This window comes from Equus quagga, chromosome 12 (genome assembly GCF_021613505.1).
Source record: "Equus quagga isolate Etosha38 chromosome 12, UCLA_HA_Equagga_1.0, whole genome shotgun sequence".
NCBI lineage: Eukaryota > Metazoa > Chordata > Mammalia > Perissodactyla > Equidae > Equus > Equus quagga.
The window spans coordinates 83197380-83212415 of NC_060278.1; the positions used below are offsets into that span (position 1 = coordinate 83197380).

Below are 15036 nucleotides of genomic sequence, written 5' to 3' on the forward strand. Positions count from 1 at the left end.
TTAATTCAGAGCTGTCTGCTGCAGGTACAACTCTGCATGAACAAAAGGACAAAGGAGACGAAAGTGAAGACCCCGCCCCACCTCCCCCCTTCCTGCATCCCCTGAATTCTCCATGAAGGGGATGGGCGAATGTGTGTGCACCATGACTCGTGTGCACTGTCCCCCTGGGTCAGAGAGGGGTCATGATTCACGGGGCAGAGGCCCCTCAGTCGGCCTCAGCCCCAGAACCTGGTCATTTGTCCACTCCACCCCAAGGTGCTGTCAGATAGCCCCATGCTAGTGGCGACTGGGAAGGGTGTTCGGTAAAAAGCTAAGTTATCCCCTTGGGAGATAGTTGGACTAAACTCCACTCGAGGCCAGCTCTCTGTGCAGAGTCCCAGCCCCCAACTCGGATTCCTGCCTGAGCCTGGACCAGAGGCGCAGCAGGGCCGCCTGGCCCATGCCCTGCAACTAAGGAAAAGCTGCTTCCAGCTGCTGGGTTCCAAGGGACAAGCAGCTCCGGAAGGTGGTTCCTGGCAATGTTGTCCTTGGGTCCTGATCAGCTCCTGCTGGAGGCTGGGCAGAGGGGAGGCCCCGAAGACTTCTGTTCCAGAAGCCGAGGGCAGGAGGGAAGGTCACAGCCCAACAGGAGGGGGTGGTAAGCGGGAAGGTAAAGGGCCAAGCTTTAGAGGATGAGCTCTCAGCGGGTGCCCTGGCCCTGGCCTCGCGCAGCAGCCCCTCAGAGCCAGGGCCTGGTGCCCGAGCCTGCAGGCTGCGCACCTCTGCCGCTTGGAGCCGCCCCAGCCGCGCTGCACCTTTGCATAGATGCGGATACCGAGCACGCACACAAACACACCCAGGAGCCGGGCAGGGGCCACCGGCCACCACCGTCCCGGGCTGTCCCAGGGCTGGGGCTGTGAGCTGCCTCCTCCACTGACAAGGAGAAGAGAAGCCCGTCAAAGGCCCCATCAGACTCCCCAGAAAGCAGACCCTGAACACTGGGCTGGGCCCTCTAACCCAGATGGGCAGGTCTCCAACAGGAGCAGCGGCAGAGGGCGGCAGCCAGTCCCACCCGCCTCATCCATAGGCCTCGGGTCCAGCCCCGTCTAGCCCTTTGGACTGGCTTCTCCAGCAGCAAGGACAGAGTGGACAATGGCCCCAGCCCTGACCACATCCACCAAAACACAAGACACAACAGGAAGGCCACAGACAGCAAGACACGGACAGGAGCAGAGGGGTACGCAGCTTGGCTAAATTCCAGCGGTGAAAAATATATAGATTTTTATGTTGTCAAATATAGTCATACATTTATTTTCTCGGCAAAGCTTTGACTATTTCTAAGGAGACACTACGCAGCTCCGTGAGTACATGGCACAGGAGGCTGGGTCCGTGGCCAGTCCCGGCTTGGCTTTGGAGTGGGTTTGTCCACTGGCCCTCCATATCGCCACCTTAGTGTTCTCTGGGGTAGCCCAGCCAGGCCCCAGGAGTTTGGGTTTGGTTCAGCTGGGGCCACAAATGCTCCACAAAGGATGGCTGGTCTGAGGCCCCGACCGAGGCGGGGGGAGCTTTGGAGGCACAAAGCGTGTGGCAGGGAGGGCTGTCGCTGATGGTGGGGCTGGCTGCCCACTCCCAGTGCATGCGGTGTCCCCCCTGGAGTGGAGGGCACAGAGAGGAAGGGTGGAGCCCACGAGTCAGGCAGCAGCTGTGGGAGCAGCGGGAGTGGGCAAGCAACCTTGGCAGAGAACCAGAGTGGCCCCTGGGCCAGAGAGGGAGTAAGACACAGGTCGTACCCAGCCCTCCACTGTGGGGCCCAACTCTGCAGAGCGGGTGACCAGGTGGACATGTGTGCCCTGTGGGGACGAGGGGTGGCTTTACTCTGTAAACTAATCATGGGGATAAAATGTCAGCAGCCTTGCTGGGGTCCCAGATGTGGTCCTGAGGAAGGAGGGGCCACAGTGGGCCTTCCCAGGCCACCAGGGCTTGGGCTGGGAGCAGGAGGCTGCAGGGCTCCCGTCCGCCCCACCCCAGCCAGGAAACACCCCAGGGCACCCCGCTTTGGCCTGGACAAACATCATGGCTTCCGTACCCCATCTTGCCATTCATCCTGTCAGAATTCCCCCCCGAGGCTGGGAGGTCTAAGCTTTAGGATCCCTCACCCTAGAAAGCAAGCAGCCCCCTCACAGGAGACCCTGGGGTGCAGAGAACCAAGCTCCAAAGTGAACGTAGTGCAAAGCAGGAGTGGGCCTGCGACCCCCAGAGCAGCTCAGGGGGAGTTCTCGGGGGCAGTCACAGCCTCTGGCTTTTCGAACCAGCTGAGGATTGTGAGTCCAGCCCTGACTCCCAGACGACAGGGCCTCATCTCAGAAGGCTGGAGGAGCCCCGCCCCAAAGCTGCCAGCCCCCGCCTCCTCCTCTTGTGCTGGCAGAGTCTCCAGACGCGAGCTGGGGCCCAGGCCAGTGCTCTACCCCAGCACCGAGCCCGTCTGGTTTGGCTCTCACAGGAAGAATTATCAGACGCACCCAGAAACGCCAAGAGGAAAGTGGATCGTGAGGAAGGTCTGGACGAACAGACAGACACAGAAGCCACGCTGCCCTCTGCCACCTCTTGCCCGTCATTGTCTTTCCTCTAGCCCATGGCCTTGACTGCGCTTCAGAATCCCAGAGAGGGCAGTACCTGAGGAGGCTGGAGCTCCAGCCGAGGCCCAGCGGCTCCAGACACTGTTCAGAGTCCCAGGTGCCTATACTTTGGGCTGTAGCTGCCTCCATCTGAGGAGATGGTACCTGGCCAGACGGCTGGGCCGAGGGCAAGGGGTGGCTTGGGAGAGAAGGCCTGGAGTGAGCAGAGAACTGGACAGGACGTGGGGCTGGGGGAGCGCTGAAGGGCAACTCAGCCCAGCCTCCCCCCGAGACTTCCTGAGCAGGGGCTGCCCTGTGTGAAGGGCCAGGCGGACAGGGGCCGGGCTGGGGGACTCACCAGCTTCTCTCTGCCATTTGTCCAGTCAGCTGGCCTCCCTGCCCTTGGTCTCTCTTCCCTTCTGTCCCATCAAAGTTTTTGGGGTGCCTTCCCTCAACCCCTCCTCCCAGCCCCCAACACTGTTAACATCCCGAAAAAAACACTTCCAAACCGAAAACTAAATAAATAAGATGATGCCCCACAGGAATGTGCGAGAGGGAGGACGGCACCCCTACAATCAGTGGTCAGGCCGCCGGGGCCGCTGGCCGGGATGGGACCCCCTCAGAGCTGGGAGCCGCCACCGGCCTCGCTCGGGCTCAGCGAGCGGCAGCTGATCCTGCGGATGGAGTGCAAGGCCACAGTGCAGCAGCCCCGCAGCAGGGAGCTGATGTTGTAAATGGGCTGGCCCTGGCGCCGCTGGGAGCGGCAGAGCCAGGCCACGGTGGGCACGGCCGGCACCACCACGGCCAGCAGATCCACGATGTAGTGGCGACTCCAGTAGCTCTTGGGCTCCTTCTCGGCTGCGGCCGCCTCCTCCTCCTCTTCCATGGGGCATGTCACGCTCACCGACGGGTTGGGGTTGGCACCAGGCCGGTGTGAGGTCGGCCCTCGGGTGATGGGCTCCGGGGCCTCAAGCTCGTCACCCACCGTCACCACCACTGCTGAGCTGGGGTCTCTTGGCCCCGGGGGGTGGGGATCCAACTCCAGGCACCTGTCCCCTGACTCAGGGACTGTCCCACAGACCTGGGCCTTGGTCACTTTCTCCAGGATGGTGTCCAGGTCAGGCTGGTACTGCACGAAGTCTGTCTGGATGGCACGCTCCTGCATGCAGCTGGCCTGCACGCCGGCCTCCATGCCACACAGCAGCTTCTCGTAGGTGTTGCTGGCGGGGAAGCGGGGGCCCAGGCTGAAGGAGTTGTGCAGCGAGGTCTCCTCAGGGCCACAGTCCACCCCAGATGACAGCAGGCTGCTGCCCTCCAGCGCGTCCGTCCGGCTCAGTGTGTCATCGGTTGCTGCGAAGCCACTGTCAGCCCCATCCTCGGTGGAGGTGCCAGGGTGGTCGCTAGGGGGACGGTCACCACAGACAGCTGGGTCACTCAGCTTGGTGTAGGTGGAGCTGCGGGTGAGGGAGCGGGCGGGGGACCCACCAGCCGACTCCCCGGCACCGTCCTCCTTGGCTATGCCGTTCTGAGCCACCTCCATGCTGTGCAGCAGCGTCTCCAGCTTCTTGTTCTGGATGTTGATGTCCACGAAGTACTTCTGCAGCCCCTTGTCCTTGTCGATCAGGTTGTTCTTGACCGTGTCGATGACCTGCTTGAGCTGCTTGATCTCCTTGCGGGCCTCCTTCAAGGCCAGCTGGGCTTCCACCCGGTGGCACTCCTCCTCGATCCAGTCCTCCTGCATGCGTGACAGCTGCGTCTTCAGGTCATCGATCTCTGTGTCCCTGTGAGCAGAGGAGACACCCACGCTCACTGCCTGGCCTATCACCATCACCAAGGACAAGCAAGGAGGGGGCTGTCACCAAGGAGAGAGGGCCTGTGCTGCGGCCGCTCAGAGCTAAAAACAAAAGGAAGGGCTCAACGTTCCTCCCTTCTTCTGAGAGGGGGCAGGAGAGGGGGCCAAGGGTCAAGACAGGAGAGGCCTCCAGGATGGGGGGAAGAAATGGTGACAGGAGACCCCACCGCATTCCCACCCTTAGGGGCCGAAATGCACATGACTGTCCACATGGAAATCTATGACCTGAGGAAGACTAGTCAGTAACAGTTCTCAATTTAAAAATGCTACTGCTATAAAAACCTAATATATCTTAACATAAAACAATAAAAACTAAAGCTAAAATCTCTGCTCTACAGAAAAGGATGTGGCCTCTTACTCCAGCTGGTTGTGGAAATTTGAAATGAAGGGCCATTTGGCCAGAAAGCCCTGGGGAGAGGGCGGTGGACCACTTTGTTTTTATGAGAAATTACGGCCTTCAATGTAGGGGGGAAGCTGGTAATTTTACGTCTTCCCTCCAGTGGGGGGATGAATCAGAGGAGAATGATGAAAACAGCCTGTCTCTCTTCTATCCATGCTGGACATCTCCATTTCGTATCCACTGCAAAGAGGAGGGGGTGAAAACATGGACGGGAAAGGCACAGAGCTGCTCCTGAGAGGAGGGGTGAGCTGTGGCAGAGCAGAGAGTCGGAAGACTCATGCAGAAACACTCAGGCTTTTAAATCCCTGAGTCATAGATGCATCCAGGGGCACAGGGGAGGGAGGCAAGTTAGAAAAACATGCCATCGAGTCCAGAGGTAAACCCAGGGCAAGACTGGACAAGATGGACTAAAGGCAGCGAGAGAGGAGGAAAATCACTCAAGAGAGAGGAAATCCTGCCCCGCGGCCCTCGTCCTGCACATTTCTTAGTGACCCAGCCCACACGCAGCCGCTCAGCCCAACCCTACGTTCTTGTAAATACAACCCACAAAAGGCACGACTGTCACTTTGGGGCTTGCAGACCTGGCAGAGTGACCAACCCAGATCAAGCACCACGTACTTTTCAGTCAGGTGGGAAATTCTGTTCAGGAGATGCCCCAGGAACCTCATGCAACAATTCGCTGAAGCGACTGGGACTGAGGGGCTGCAGTGGCCATGAAGGTCGGACATGGCATGGTCTGGAAGGGAACGGACTGCTGAACCTGATACAGCTCAGGGTTGGCAGTGGGATGGCTGCGGGGACCAGAGCTACTCAGAGTGGCAATAAGAGACATGCCAACAGGTATGCAGGATGCCTGTTCTTCACTCCTCCTGCCTCGGGGTAGGGGCTCACTCCAGGGTAACCTCCCCCCTCTCTTCCCCTCCTCACTGATGCCAAGGAAGGAGGAGCTGGGCATGCTCAGTTCAGCTGCTCTCGCCCCATCTCCTTGGAGCCAGTAGGACCCCAGGGACCTATGGCTTCCCAGCCCTGTCCAGGTCTCAGTGGGCTGCAGGACACTGCATTTGAACTGGGTCTTGAAGGATGTTTGCCAAGGCAGCAAGATGGGGGAGAGGGCGTCTCAGGAAGTGGAGACCCTTCTGTGAAGGCACAGAGTGTAGACGCATCTCTGAGGAGCAGGCAGGCTCCTTCCCTGTGGGGGTGACAGGGATCAAATGCAACATCCAGAGAGTGTGCGGGGAGTGACACATAGCCAGGAAAGAACTGCGGGTGTAGCAGGCAGAGAGCGGCCAGGGGGCTGAGGTGCAAGGCGTGTCCATGACAGGGCATCCGCCCAAACCATGCAGGCAGATGGTCAGCTCTGAGCCGCCAGGGCAGCCCTCGAAAGGAAGCTGGGAGATGGGCTGTCTGCTTCCTGAGGACATTAGTGCAAGTGGCCAAGCTGACCCAGGGCATCACTGAGAAGACGATGGGAAATAAAAGTAGAAATCCCAGCTCTACAGACTAGGAGGCCCACAGAATGCCACTTGGAACCTCTGCACTCCAAAACCACAACAAATCCAAACTGGACTGGCCACTTGGCAGACCTCTGGTCAGGGATAATGTGGCCATGCATACTGAATGCTTCCATTTATATACAATGTCCAGAACAGACAAATCCAGAGAGACAGAAAGGTTAGTGGCTGCCAGGGACTCGGGTGGTTGGGGCATGAATGCTACTGGGAATGAGGTTTCTTTCGGGGTGATGAAAATGTTCTAGAATCAGTACTGACGATGGTTGCTCAATTTTATGAATATAATAAAAACCATCAAATTGTATGTTATGTGGGGGCCGGCCCCGTGGCTGAGTGGTTAAGTTGGTGCGCTCCGCTTCAGTGGCCCTGGGTTTCACCAGTTTGGATCCTCAGCACGGACCTAGTACTGCTCATCAGGGCATGCTGAGGCAGCGTCCCACATAGCAGAGCCAGAGGACCTACAACTAGAATATGCAACTATGTATTGGGGGGCTTTGGGGAGAAGAAGAAGAAGAAGAAAAAATTGGATGGTATGTGAGTTACATCTCAATAAAACTGTTATATATATATAAAAAGAAAAGATAGGAAGACGTGGCTGGGGTGGCCTGCCCTGACCTCCAGTGCCCCGCACAGCGCCTCGTCCAGCTCGCATTTGGCTGTGTATCTGAATTGACAGAGTCTGGGAAGGGTGGTTAAGATGAAGAAGAGATCAGACGGCAGCCCTGAAGCTTCCACCATCAAGACGAAGCCGCCAGCCTGGAGAGGCAGAGGCTGGGGGGTTAGGATTGGCCTTCAGGTCTGGAGAATGCACTCCGATGAGCCTGCGCAGGCTCCTGACAGACCCCTGGGCGGGGCAGGAGCTCAGAGAAAGATTCCTCATGATCGTACACCCGTAAGCAGATGAGAAGGAAGGCTTCGGGGGCCTGAGCTGGTGGGCCAAGAGCCCCCAGTGACTCGCTGGGAGGAAGCAAAGGAGAGCCAAAGATTGTCCCCACAGGGCAGGTAAGCCAGGAGAAACGCCCTGCGCTCCTACCCCCAGGACAAAAGGAGCCACAGGCTAAGAAGTGGCCCCAAGGGGCTGCCAGGCTAAAACGGGGAGAGCACTGCTAGGGGGCGGTCCGAAGGCCTTCACGGGGACATGCTCCGAGCCTGGCCCCAAGCAGCAATCCCACACAGTCAAGGAGAGTTGAGGGGAAGACAGGGATGGGCTGGGGCTCAAGAAATGGGCTCCAACGGGGCTTTGCTGGGAAGGAGGCCCCAGCCACTCATTTTTCCCAGAGAGGCCCCAGGGCCCTGGTTCCTCTGATGTGGAGCTGTGGTGTGTCCCAGGCTGCCCTGGGGCTGCCCGCTCACCGGTCCTGGAGCCGGTCCTGCGTGTCCTTCAGCCGGGCCTTCAGGTGCCGGATGCACACCTCCTTCTGCTGCAGGGGGGTCAGGTACTGCTCCGGGGTGGGCGGCTTGATGCCATGGTTGTCGCTGCACAGTGTGTACTTCATGGAGCGCCTGCAAGGGGACGCTTGTCAGCGGGCAGGGAGGAAGAGCTTGGCCAGGCACAGGCCCTGTGCCTCCAGGGAGCAAGGGGACGCCAGCCTAACCATCCAGGCTCCCTGGCCACCAGCGGGCTCCAGGCCAGGCCTCCCCCACAGGGCCCGTGTGGGCAGGAGAGCACCAGCCCTTCTGGAAGGCGGGTTTTACTGTAGCTCTTCTGAGTGAGGACCACAGCGTCAGGGTAGGGGGCTCAGGGCTCCTCTAGCTGGAGGGGAAACAGATTACAGAGCATGTGCACAAGCCTGGCACCATGCTGGGCACTCTACCAACACCATCTCTGTCAATCCAGTCCCAGTGGTGCATTCCAGAGCTCAGGTGTCCAGTCTCCCAACCCAGAGGACGAGTTTGGGGGCTGGAGGCTGGGGTGGGAGAGGCCACCCTCTCCCCGTAAGTCTCCCAGGGCCCGCGTAGGGGGTCTGCATGGTGACAAGGTCTCCCTTGTGCAGGAGGAAACATCTCCCAGAGCTGAGAGCCCTCACAGCCTGGTCTGCAGGACCAGGACAGAGACAGGGAGGGCAGACGGGTGTGTGCAGGCACAGCTGTCTCCATCACACTCTGATGCCCTCCTCGCCTGTCCTCACATACACGTGGGCTTGCACTACATGCACACGCACACTTACTTGGAGTGCACATCTGAGTACATTGATTCTCGGTCCATTTGTGCCTGCATGCCCACATGCGTGTGCACACACCTGTGCCCGCGCGTACCCACCATCTTGCTGCCATCCTCATGGGCAGTCGCAAATACTAGGACACCAGCCCATGCACGCCTTCACACAAATGCACGCAGACCCTTTCTATCTGCATGTACACATGTGCACTGGAGGGGCACATGTGAGTACATGTGTGACCACCCACTGGCTCTGGGCATCCACTCATTAACAGCTGTGCCCTGAGGTGGCAGCAGGTTGTACACTCACTGCTGCCTGCAGCCACATGCTCCCCAGCACCAGGCGGCACAGGCGTGCATGTAGTGAGCACACCCTGGTCCCCCCAGTGCGAGGAGGAGGAACCTCCACCCAGTAGAGGAGGGGGGGATGCCAAGGCTTTCACCCAGGGAAGGGGAGCACCCAGTTCCACCCACAGACTGTGGCCTGGCCTCCTCGACTCCCAGCTTCCTGCCTGTGGGTTGTTCTGCTCACAAAGAAACCCCTTGGGATCTGGGCTTAAAAACCTGGGCACATTCTCACACAACTTGGCAGAGGCCTTGTTGTCACCCAGCTCTGCTCCTTTAGGGGATGGGGACCCCCAGGACGAGGGAGGGGCAATGACATTTTATGGGCCTGGAAAAGACAGGCCCTGGGGAGGCCCATTTGCTGAAGCAGCCAAGTTGGAGGCAGTTTCAAAAGTGTTGTGGACGCTGTTTAACGTTTATTGAGGAGAACGTATTTGTAAATGGTAAACTGTCGAAGAGAAAGTGGCGACGGAAGTGGAGAGAATGAGAAATGATTCTCTTCTACTTACTCGCCTCGTGGTCTCTACATTCAAATTCAAGCTCCATGCAGGCCGGTTTTCCATGCAACGAGGGGCAGAGGAGTGGTGTGGGCTGGGAGCTAAGGGATTCCTATGAAATCTCCTTCTAAAAGAGAAGCCAGCCAGCAAGGGTGTGGACCTCAGACAGCCCAGCACTAGTCCTGCAGACAGCCGGGACCCTGCCAGGACTTCGGCAGAGGGGCGCAGGTCTGCGGCGAGTAAGAAGGGTGTTCCCCCAAGCCCAGGGGTGGAGGGGCCAGGACTGGATAAACCAGGAAGAGGAGAGGATTAGAGAGGAAGGAACGATTCTAACTTTTCCCACTAGCTTTCATGGGTGTTTTTTCCCAATATAACACTTAACATTCATACATTTTTAGTCACTAGCTCTATCTTTGTGGGAAAAAAAATATGGACATATAAATAACAAGAAAATTATACTATCACTCACGTTTCTTGGCTCTTCACGCCTTGGGACGCCTGGCTATTTGCTGTGAGGCCAGAGCGAGGGCCCGATGCCCCCCAGCAGCAGCGTCTCTCATGGGGGGCAAGAAGACCCTTACATGGCACAGTTCTCAGCCTCAGGGTTGGGACTGCCCCCGAGGGCAGTTATGACATGCATTACAAAAATCTGCTACTAATGAAGAAGTATTAAAGTTGCCAACTGTATACTTTTCAAAGTGTCAGAGAAGGCATCAGCCTCACTCATGCCCCTCACGTTCTGGGGGGTGGGGGTTATGGCCAAGAAGCTGGGGTATGCTCCTGCATACATGTGTCACCCATCACGGTGTCATGGTGGAAAATTCTGAGAGCTGCTGCCTCAGCAGGATCCAGACATCACTTCACACACACGACACGGTCTCTGTGGGAAGAGGCAAGACAAGCCATCCTGGGCGGTGCTCCGGCGAGGGGAGCTGAAGCCAGTCTCCTGGCCTTCTTGTGCCTCCTAATGATGCGGTTACGCTACGGGCCCCTGGCAGTGTACGGCAGGCGCAGAACTCGCTGAAGCCTCCGGGGTTGTTCACTCCACTTTACAGATAAGGCAATGGAGACTCAGAGACAGGAAGTGACTGCATCCCACGCCCACGTGCCCCACCTCCCCTTCTATTTCAAACGGAAAACGGGATGGGGCGTGGCCATCACAGCTCTTCCTTCCCGGTCTTCGAGGACCCACAGCTCCCCTGTGCCTGTCTCCCCAACCCAGATCCTGCTTCTCATCTTCAGTCTCGGGCACCTTTCCTGAGAGTACCACTTAACACAGGCTGCATTCGAGACACACTGTGCTTTCTAAACCAACCCCACCTCTCCCACCCTCAGTGCCCTGCCCTGAGAAGAGCAAGGTGGCAGACGTCACAAGTTGCCTTCCAACATCCATTCTTGCCTTTTTCCCAACAGAACTCCAGCTTTGTCTGCAGTGGCACTGCGCAGGGGAGAACAGGAGCAGCCGGTCAGTCACGTCCCCCAGTTCCAGCCAGCAAGGGGTAGACAGAGTTCCCTGGGGAGGGTGTCCCTTCTGAGAAACACCAGCCTCTAGGGAGTGGGGAGGGCCCTGGCCTTTCTGCCTTCTTCCTTCCTGGATGCCAACCTGATGCCTGGAGGTGCAGGAGCCATCTTGTAACAATGAGGACAGAAGCTGTACACCAAGGATGGTGGAGCAGGAAGACAGGAGACAGCGTCCCTTACACTTGCGGGAGCTGCCTGCCTCTGGCCCCTTGCTCTGAAAGCGTCACCCCTAGTGTGTCTAAGCCACTATATCAGGTCACGTGCAGCTGGGTATTATCACATCCATCTTAAAGATAGGAACTGAGGCTTGGAGAGAAGTGACCTGCTCAAGGTCGCACAGCCAGGGAGTGTGCTGGAGTCGAGACATTTAGAACACCCACCTTCTCCCCACCCCCAGGGCACCCAGGTTCCCAGCCAGCGGGGCTGGCCAGGTAGAGGGGAGGGGCTGGTTACCTGGGCGTGGGGCTGCTGTCACTGCCCTTGTAGGAGCCCGAGTTGCTGCTGCTGCTGAGAGAAGAGGTGCCATAGGCATCCCGCACGCTCACGGGCGGAGAGGTGCGCCTGGAGGCGGGAAGAAGAGGCAGGTGCTCGTTCTGGCTGGCGGGCAGCTGCGGACACTGGGCGAACACCGCCAGGCCGCTGCGGCCCAAAGGGCCCCCACTTCGGGGTCACCGCCGGGGAGAGAAGCAGAGGGGAGGGGGGACGCACAGACAGGGGTGACAGAACAGACAGTGCAAATCAAGATGGAAAACCAGAAGGAGGCTGGTCCTCCTGGCTCCCCAGGACAAGAAAGGACGCTGGGCAGGGCTGCGGGCCGAGGGCGGGGCCCCACCTGCCCTTACCAAGGGTCCTTGACTTCTAGGGTCCCCAAGCCCAGAGGGGGAGGTCCCTGCAGGGACTGAGACAGACGTGGAAAGGAAAGGGGCAGGCAGGAGGAGGGGCACACAGGGGTTGAAGTCAAGGGAGGCCTAATGAGCCTGAGCGGGAGATTGCGGGACACCCCTCCAGTAACTGGGAAGACCACACAGCAACATTGAGGATGGTGGGCATCCAACAGCTTAATTCTTCCAAGAATATTTATATCCACTGTGTCATGTGAGCCCTCAAAGAGTTCCAGGAGCAGGCGAGTATTAGCAAGCCCATTTTAAAGATGGGAAAAGGTTTGTCCAAAGACGTACAGCAAGTCGGTGGCAGAGTGGGGACAGAGACCCCCTCTCCTCCCGCCCTCTGAGGCCAAGGTTCTGAGAAGGGGTAGACTCACCTGCGGGATCCAGCAGAGGCCCGTCTACTGCCCGGCAGGGACATGGCCATGAGGCTGCGGGTCCGGGTGAGGGGCGGGATGGGTGGTGTCCCCGGGGCTGAGGAGAGAGGGCGCGTTGGGGGGGCCGCGGGGAGGGCCGGACCGGGCCACGTCATCCTCTCGCTGGGGCCGCTGCCCGGCATGGCTTCTCCTCTCGCCCTTCAGCAGGACAGCCCGGGACCGAGAGAGGGTCTGGCAGGCCGGGCTCTGGCCACAGCCGCCTCCACCAACGAATTTAGCAGGCTCCCGCCGCCCGACTTAAAATCACGATGGTCGGAGCCTCAGGGGTGGCCAGAACTCATTGGTCCAACCCCACGTTCTCCAGATGAGCGAATGGCCCCAGACAGAGCAAAGGCTTTGCCCGAGGTCACAGGGGCATCAGGGCGGGGCCTCCTGACCACCAGCGCAGCAATGAGTCCTCCACGCTACAAGCCAGGCACCCCCAGGGTCCCTGACACTTGGACCCCCACCCCCGTGCTGGTCAATCCTCCCTCCTCAGCAGGGGCTGCAGGCTGGAGGACTCCTGGAGCAAAACCAGGAACCCCAAATTGGTCTGGGCTAGTCTCGACGTCACCTTCCCAGAGTGCCCGTTGATGCGTGGCTCGGGGCTTCCCGTCTACAGGGGAGACAAGACAGACCGACATACCACACACGTGTAGAAAGACATATGGATACACATGAACACAAAAGGACCATGTCTCTGCCATTCCGAGCTGTGTCACACAAGTCTTAGTGAACGTGCTCAGGGGGCTGCCCACAATGCAGGACATGCAGCCAGGCCCTCCAGCACACATGCTGCCCACAGCCATGCCCACACCCATCCATGCAAATACGCGTGCTGGTTCTGACATGCACCAGGAACTCAGGGCATAGGCTCAAAGCGGATGAGGATGGGAGCAGAAGCCCTCCCCTGGGGTATCTTGGTGGGCTGGACCCAGTAGGAAGTGACCATGATTACAGAGACCCATCATCAGCCCTCTTGACAGGTGGGTAGGGGGACTCGGGCCCTCTGGCTCTTGCCCAGGAGTCCCTAGGCCCCTTTCCTGGGTGAGGCCTTGGGCTCCAAGCGCAGCCCTATGGGAGTTTAAGGAGGAGAGAGGCCCCGTGTTGGGCTGGGTGTTGGCCGTTGTGGGGAAGAGGCCCACACTGGGCATCAGCTCCTGGAGTCCAAGGTGGAGGGGCCTGGGCTCTTTGCAGCCAACATGCTAGTCCTGTGCCAGCTCCAGAGACCCCAGTCCCCTCCTGGCATGCTCAGAGCAGGGACTAAGGACAGCAGCCTGGGTGACAGGTCAGCCCAGGACACTGTGCCCTGGACCCTCCCTCATGCTGGGAGAGAAGCTCTCACTGAGCCCCGCTCTGCACCAGGCCCCCAGCCAAGCGCTTTACGTACATTACGCCATCGACTCCTCCCAACAAGCCTATGAGGAAGCGTTGCGATCGTTCCTTTTCAGATGAGGAATCCGAGAGGGAGGGGACTTGCCCAAGTCTCACCCCCATGTGTGGCAGGGCCAACCCTGAACCAGGCCAACACCAGATGCTGAGGGGCTGGATCTCAAACCCTGAGTCCCCAGCCCGGGACACCACACCTTCCCGCGTCAGGGCCTCCGGGGAGCCTGGTCATCCTGACCAGCGGCGGGGCTGCCTCCTGAGCCAAGAAAGGCGCTGCTCAGGTGGCCTGTTTCCTGGCTGTGACACAGAGTGTGGCCTGTTCCCCCAGAGGGCCCAGACACAGCCAGCATTGTCTGCCCGGAGGTGTCGGGTGCAGGAGCTGCCGACACCACTCCCGTCACTCGAGCTACTCGCCCCAGCTTGGTGACGCGTCCCACGCCCATGCCCAATTGCCGAGGCAGGGTCTCCTGGACTGCAGGGCTGGCCCCTGGAGAAGGAAGCACGGGACAGGGGCGGGGGGACAATGGTGCACCCCTACACTTGTCAGGAGAGCCACCAACGTCTCACTGCCTCCTGGGCCCAGCAGGGCCTTGACAAGGAGCAGGTGGGGTGTGGGGGGCAGGGGTGACCGTCCTTCCTCCTGGGTAGGCCAGGGCTTCAAGGATCACCTGCCACTGATGAACCCTTCTGTGGCCAGGCAACCACAACGAACACTTTTGTGAGCCTCGGCCCATTATATCAAACAGCTGTCCTCAAGGCAGGGTTTGCTGGCACATTTGGGCCTAAGGTCACAAAGCCGCAGGCCCAGCAGACCCTGGGTTCTAGCCCCAGTCAGCCTGGCTTCCACAGACGTCTTCCCACCCCCGCTCCCTCCCTCCTGGCTTTTGGGAGGATGCAAAGAGGAGGCTGTGCCTTCAGCAGGACTTCTCAGTGGAGGCAGGGCTCAGATGGGAGGACAGGCCTCGCTTTTCCACATCAGCTTGGGCGAGTGTTGCTGAGGAGCTAGGAAAGTCCAGGTGGAGCTCTAGGGAGGGTCCTGGGAGGCAGGAAAGACGCCCGGTTGGCCAGGGAGCTGCCTATGACCCTGGGACAATGGGGGCTTTGTCCTGGCTGTCCCAGCTCCTACCTCGTTTGGCAACTCCAGCCCCCACTCCTTTGAGCTGTCTCTTCCTTCCTCTCTGGCCCAGGGGTGAGAAGGGGACAGCATTTGTACCTGGATGGAGCTGATAGTCTCCTGGGAGGCCAGAGCCAGCCATTCATCCGGGACAGAGGTGGAAGTGACATTTCCCCTGCTGGGACGAGAACTTGCAGGCTGGGGTCCCTCATGGGAGGGCAGAAGCCACCCAGGCCCTCAGCGACCTGCCTCTCCAGAATCCTGCTCAGAAGCCTCAGTGTACACCCTGTACTCTCTCCAGTCCTCCCTCCCTTCTAGGCCCCAGAGAGGAGGCAGGTTGCCATGGCGTTTGTCG

The 15036-nt window shown here is 59.2% G+C and overlaps 1 protein-coding gene across 6 annotated transcripts in view; it reads right to left on the reverse strand.

Annotated features, from left to right (window-relative positions):
* Positions 1–63: 63 nt before the first annotated feature.
* Positions 64–15036, reverse strand: part of SNPH (syntaphilin) — a 39056-nt gene continuing 24083 nt past the window's right edge. Inside the window, exons 3-6 of one of the 6 annotated variants that reach the window (XM_046677961.1) lie at positions 12140–12236; positions 11332–11439; positions 7711–7860; positions 64–4375 (exon numbers count right to left, since the gene is read on the reverse strand). In XM_046677961.1, coding sequence (XP_046533917.1) covers positions 3214–4375; positions 7711–7860; positions 11332–11439; positions 12140–12189 — 1470 coding nt within the window. In that variant the 5' untranslated portion in view covers positions 12190–12236 and the 3' untranslated portion in view covers positions 64–3213. Of the gene's footprint in view, positions 4376–7710; positions 7861–9369; positions 9774–9826; positions 10474–11331; positions 11440–12139; positions 13096–15036 lie in introns of those variants that run through there. The other 5 variants (XM_046677960.1, XM_046677963.1, XM_046677964.1 and 2 more) reach the window with 5 other exon arrangements.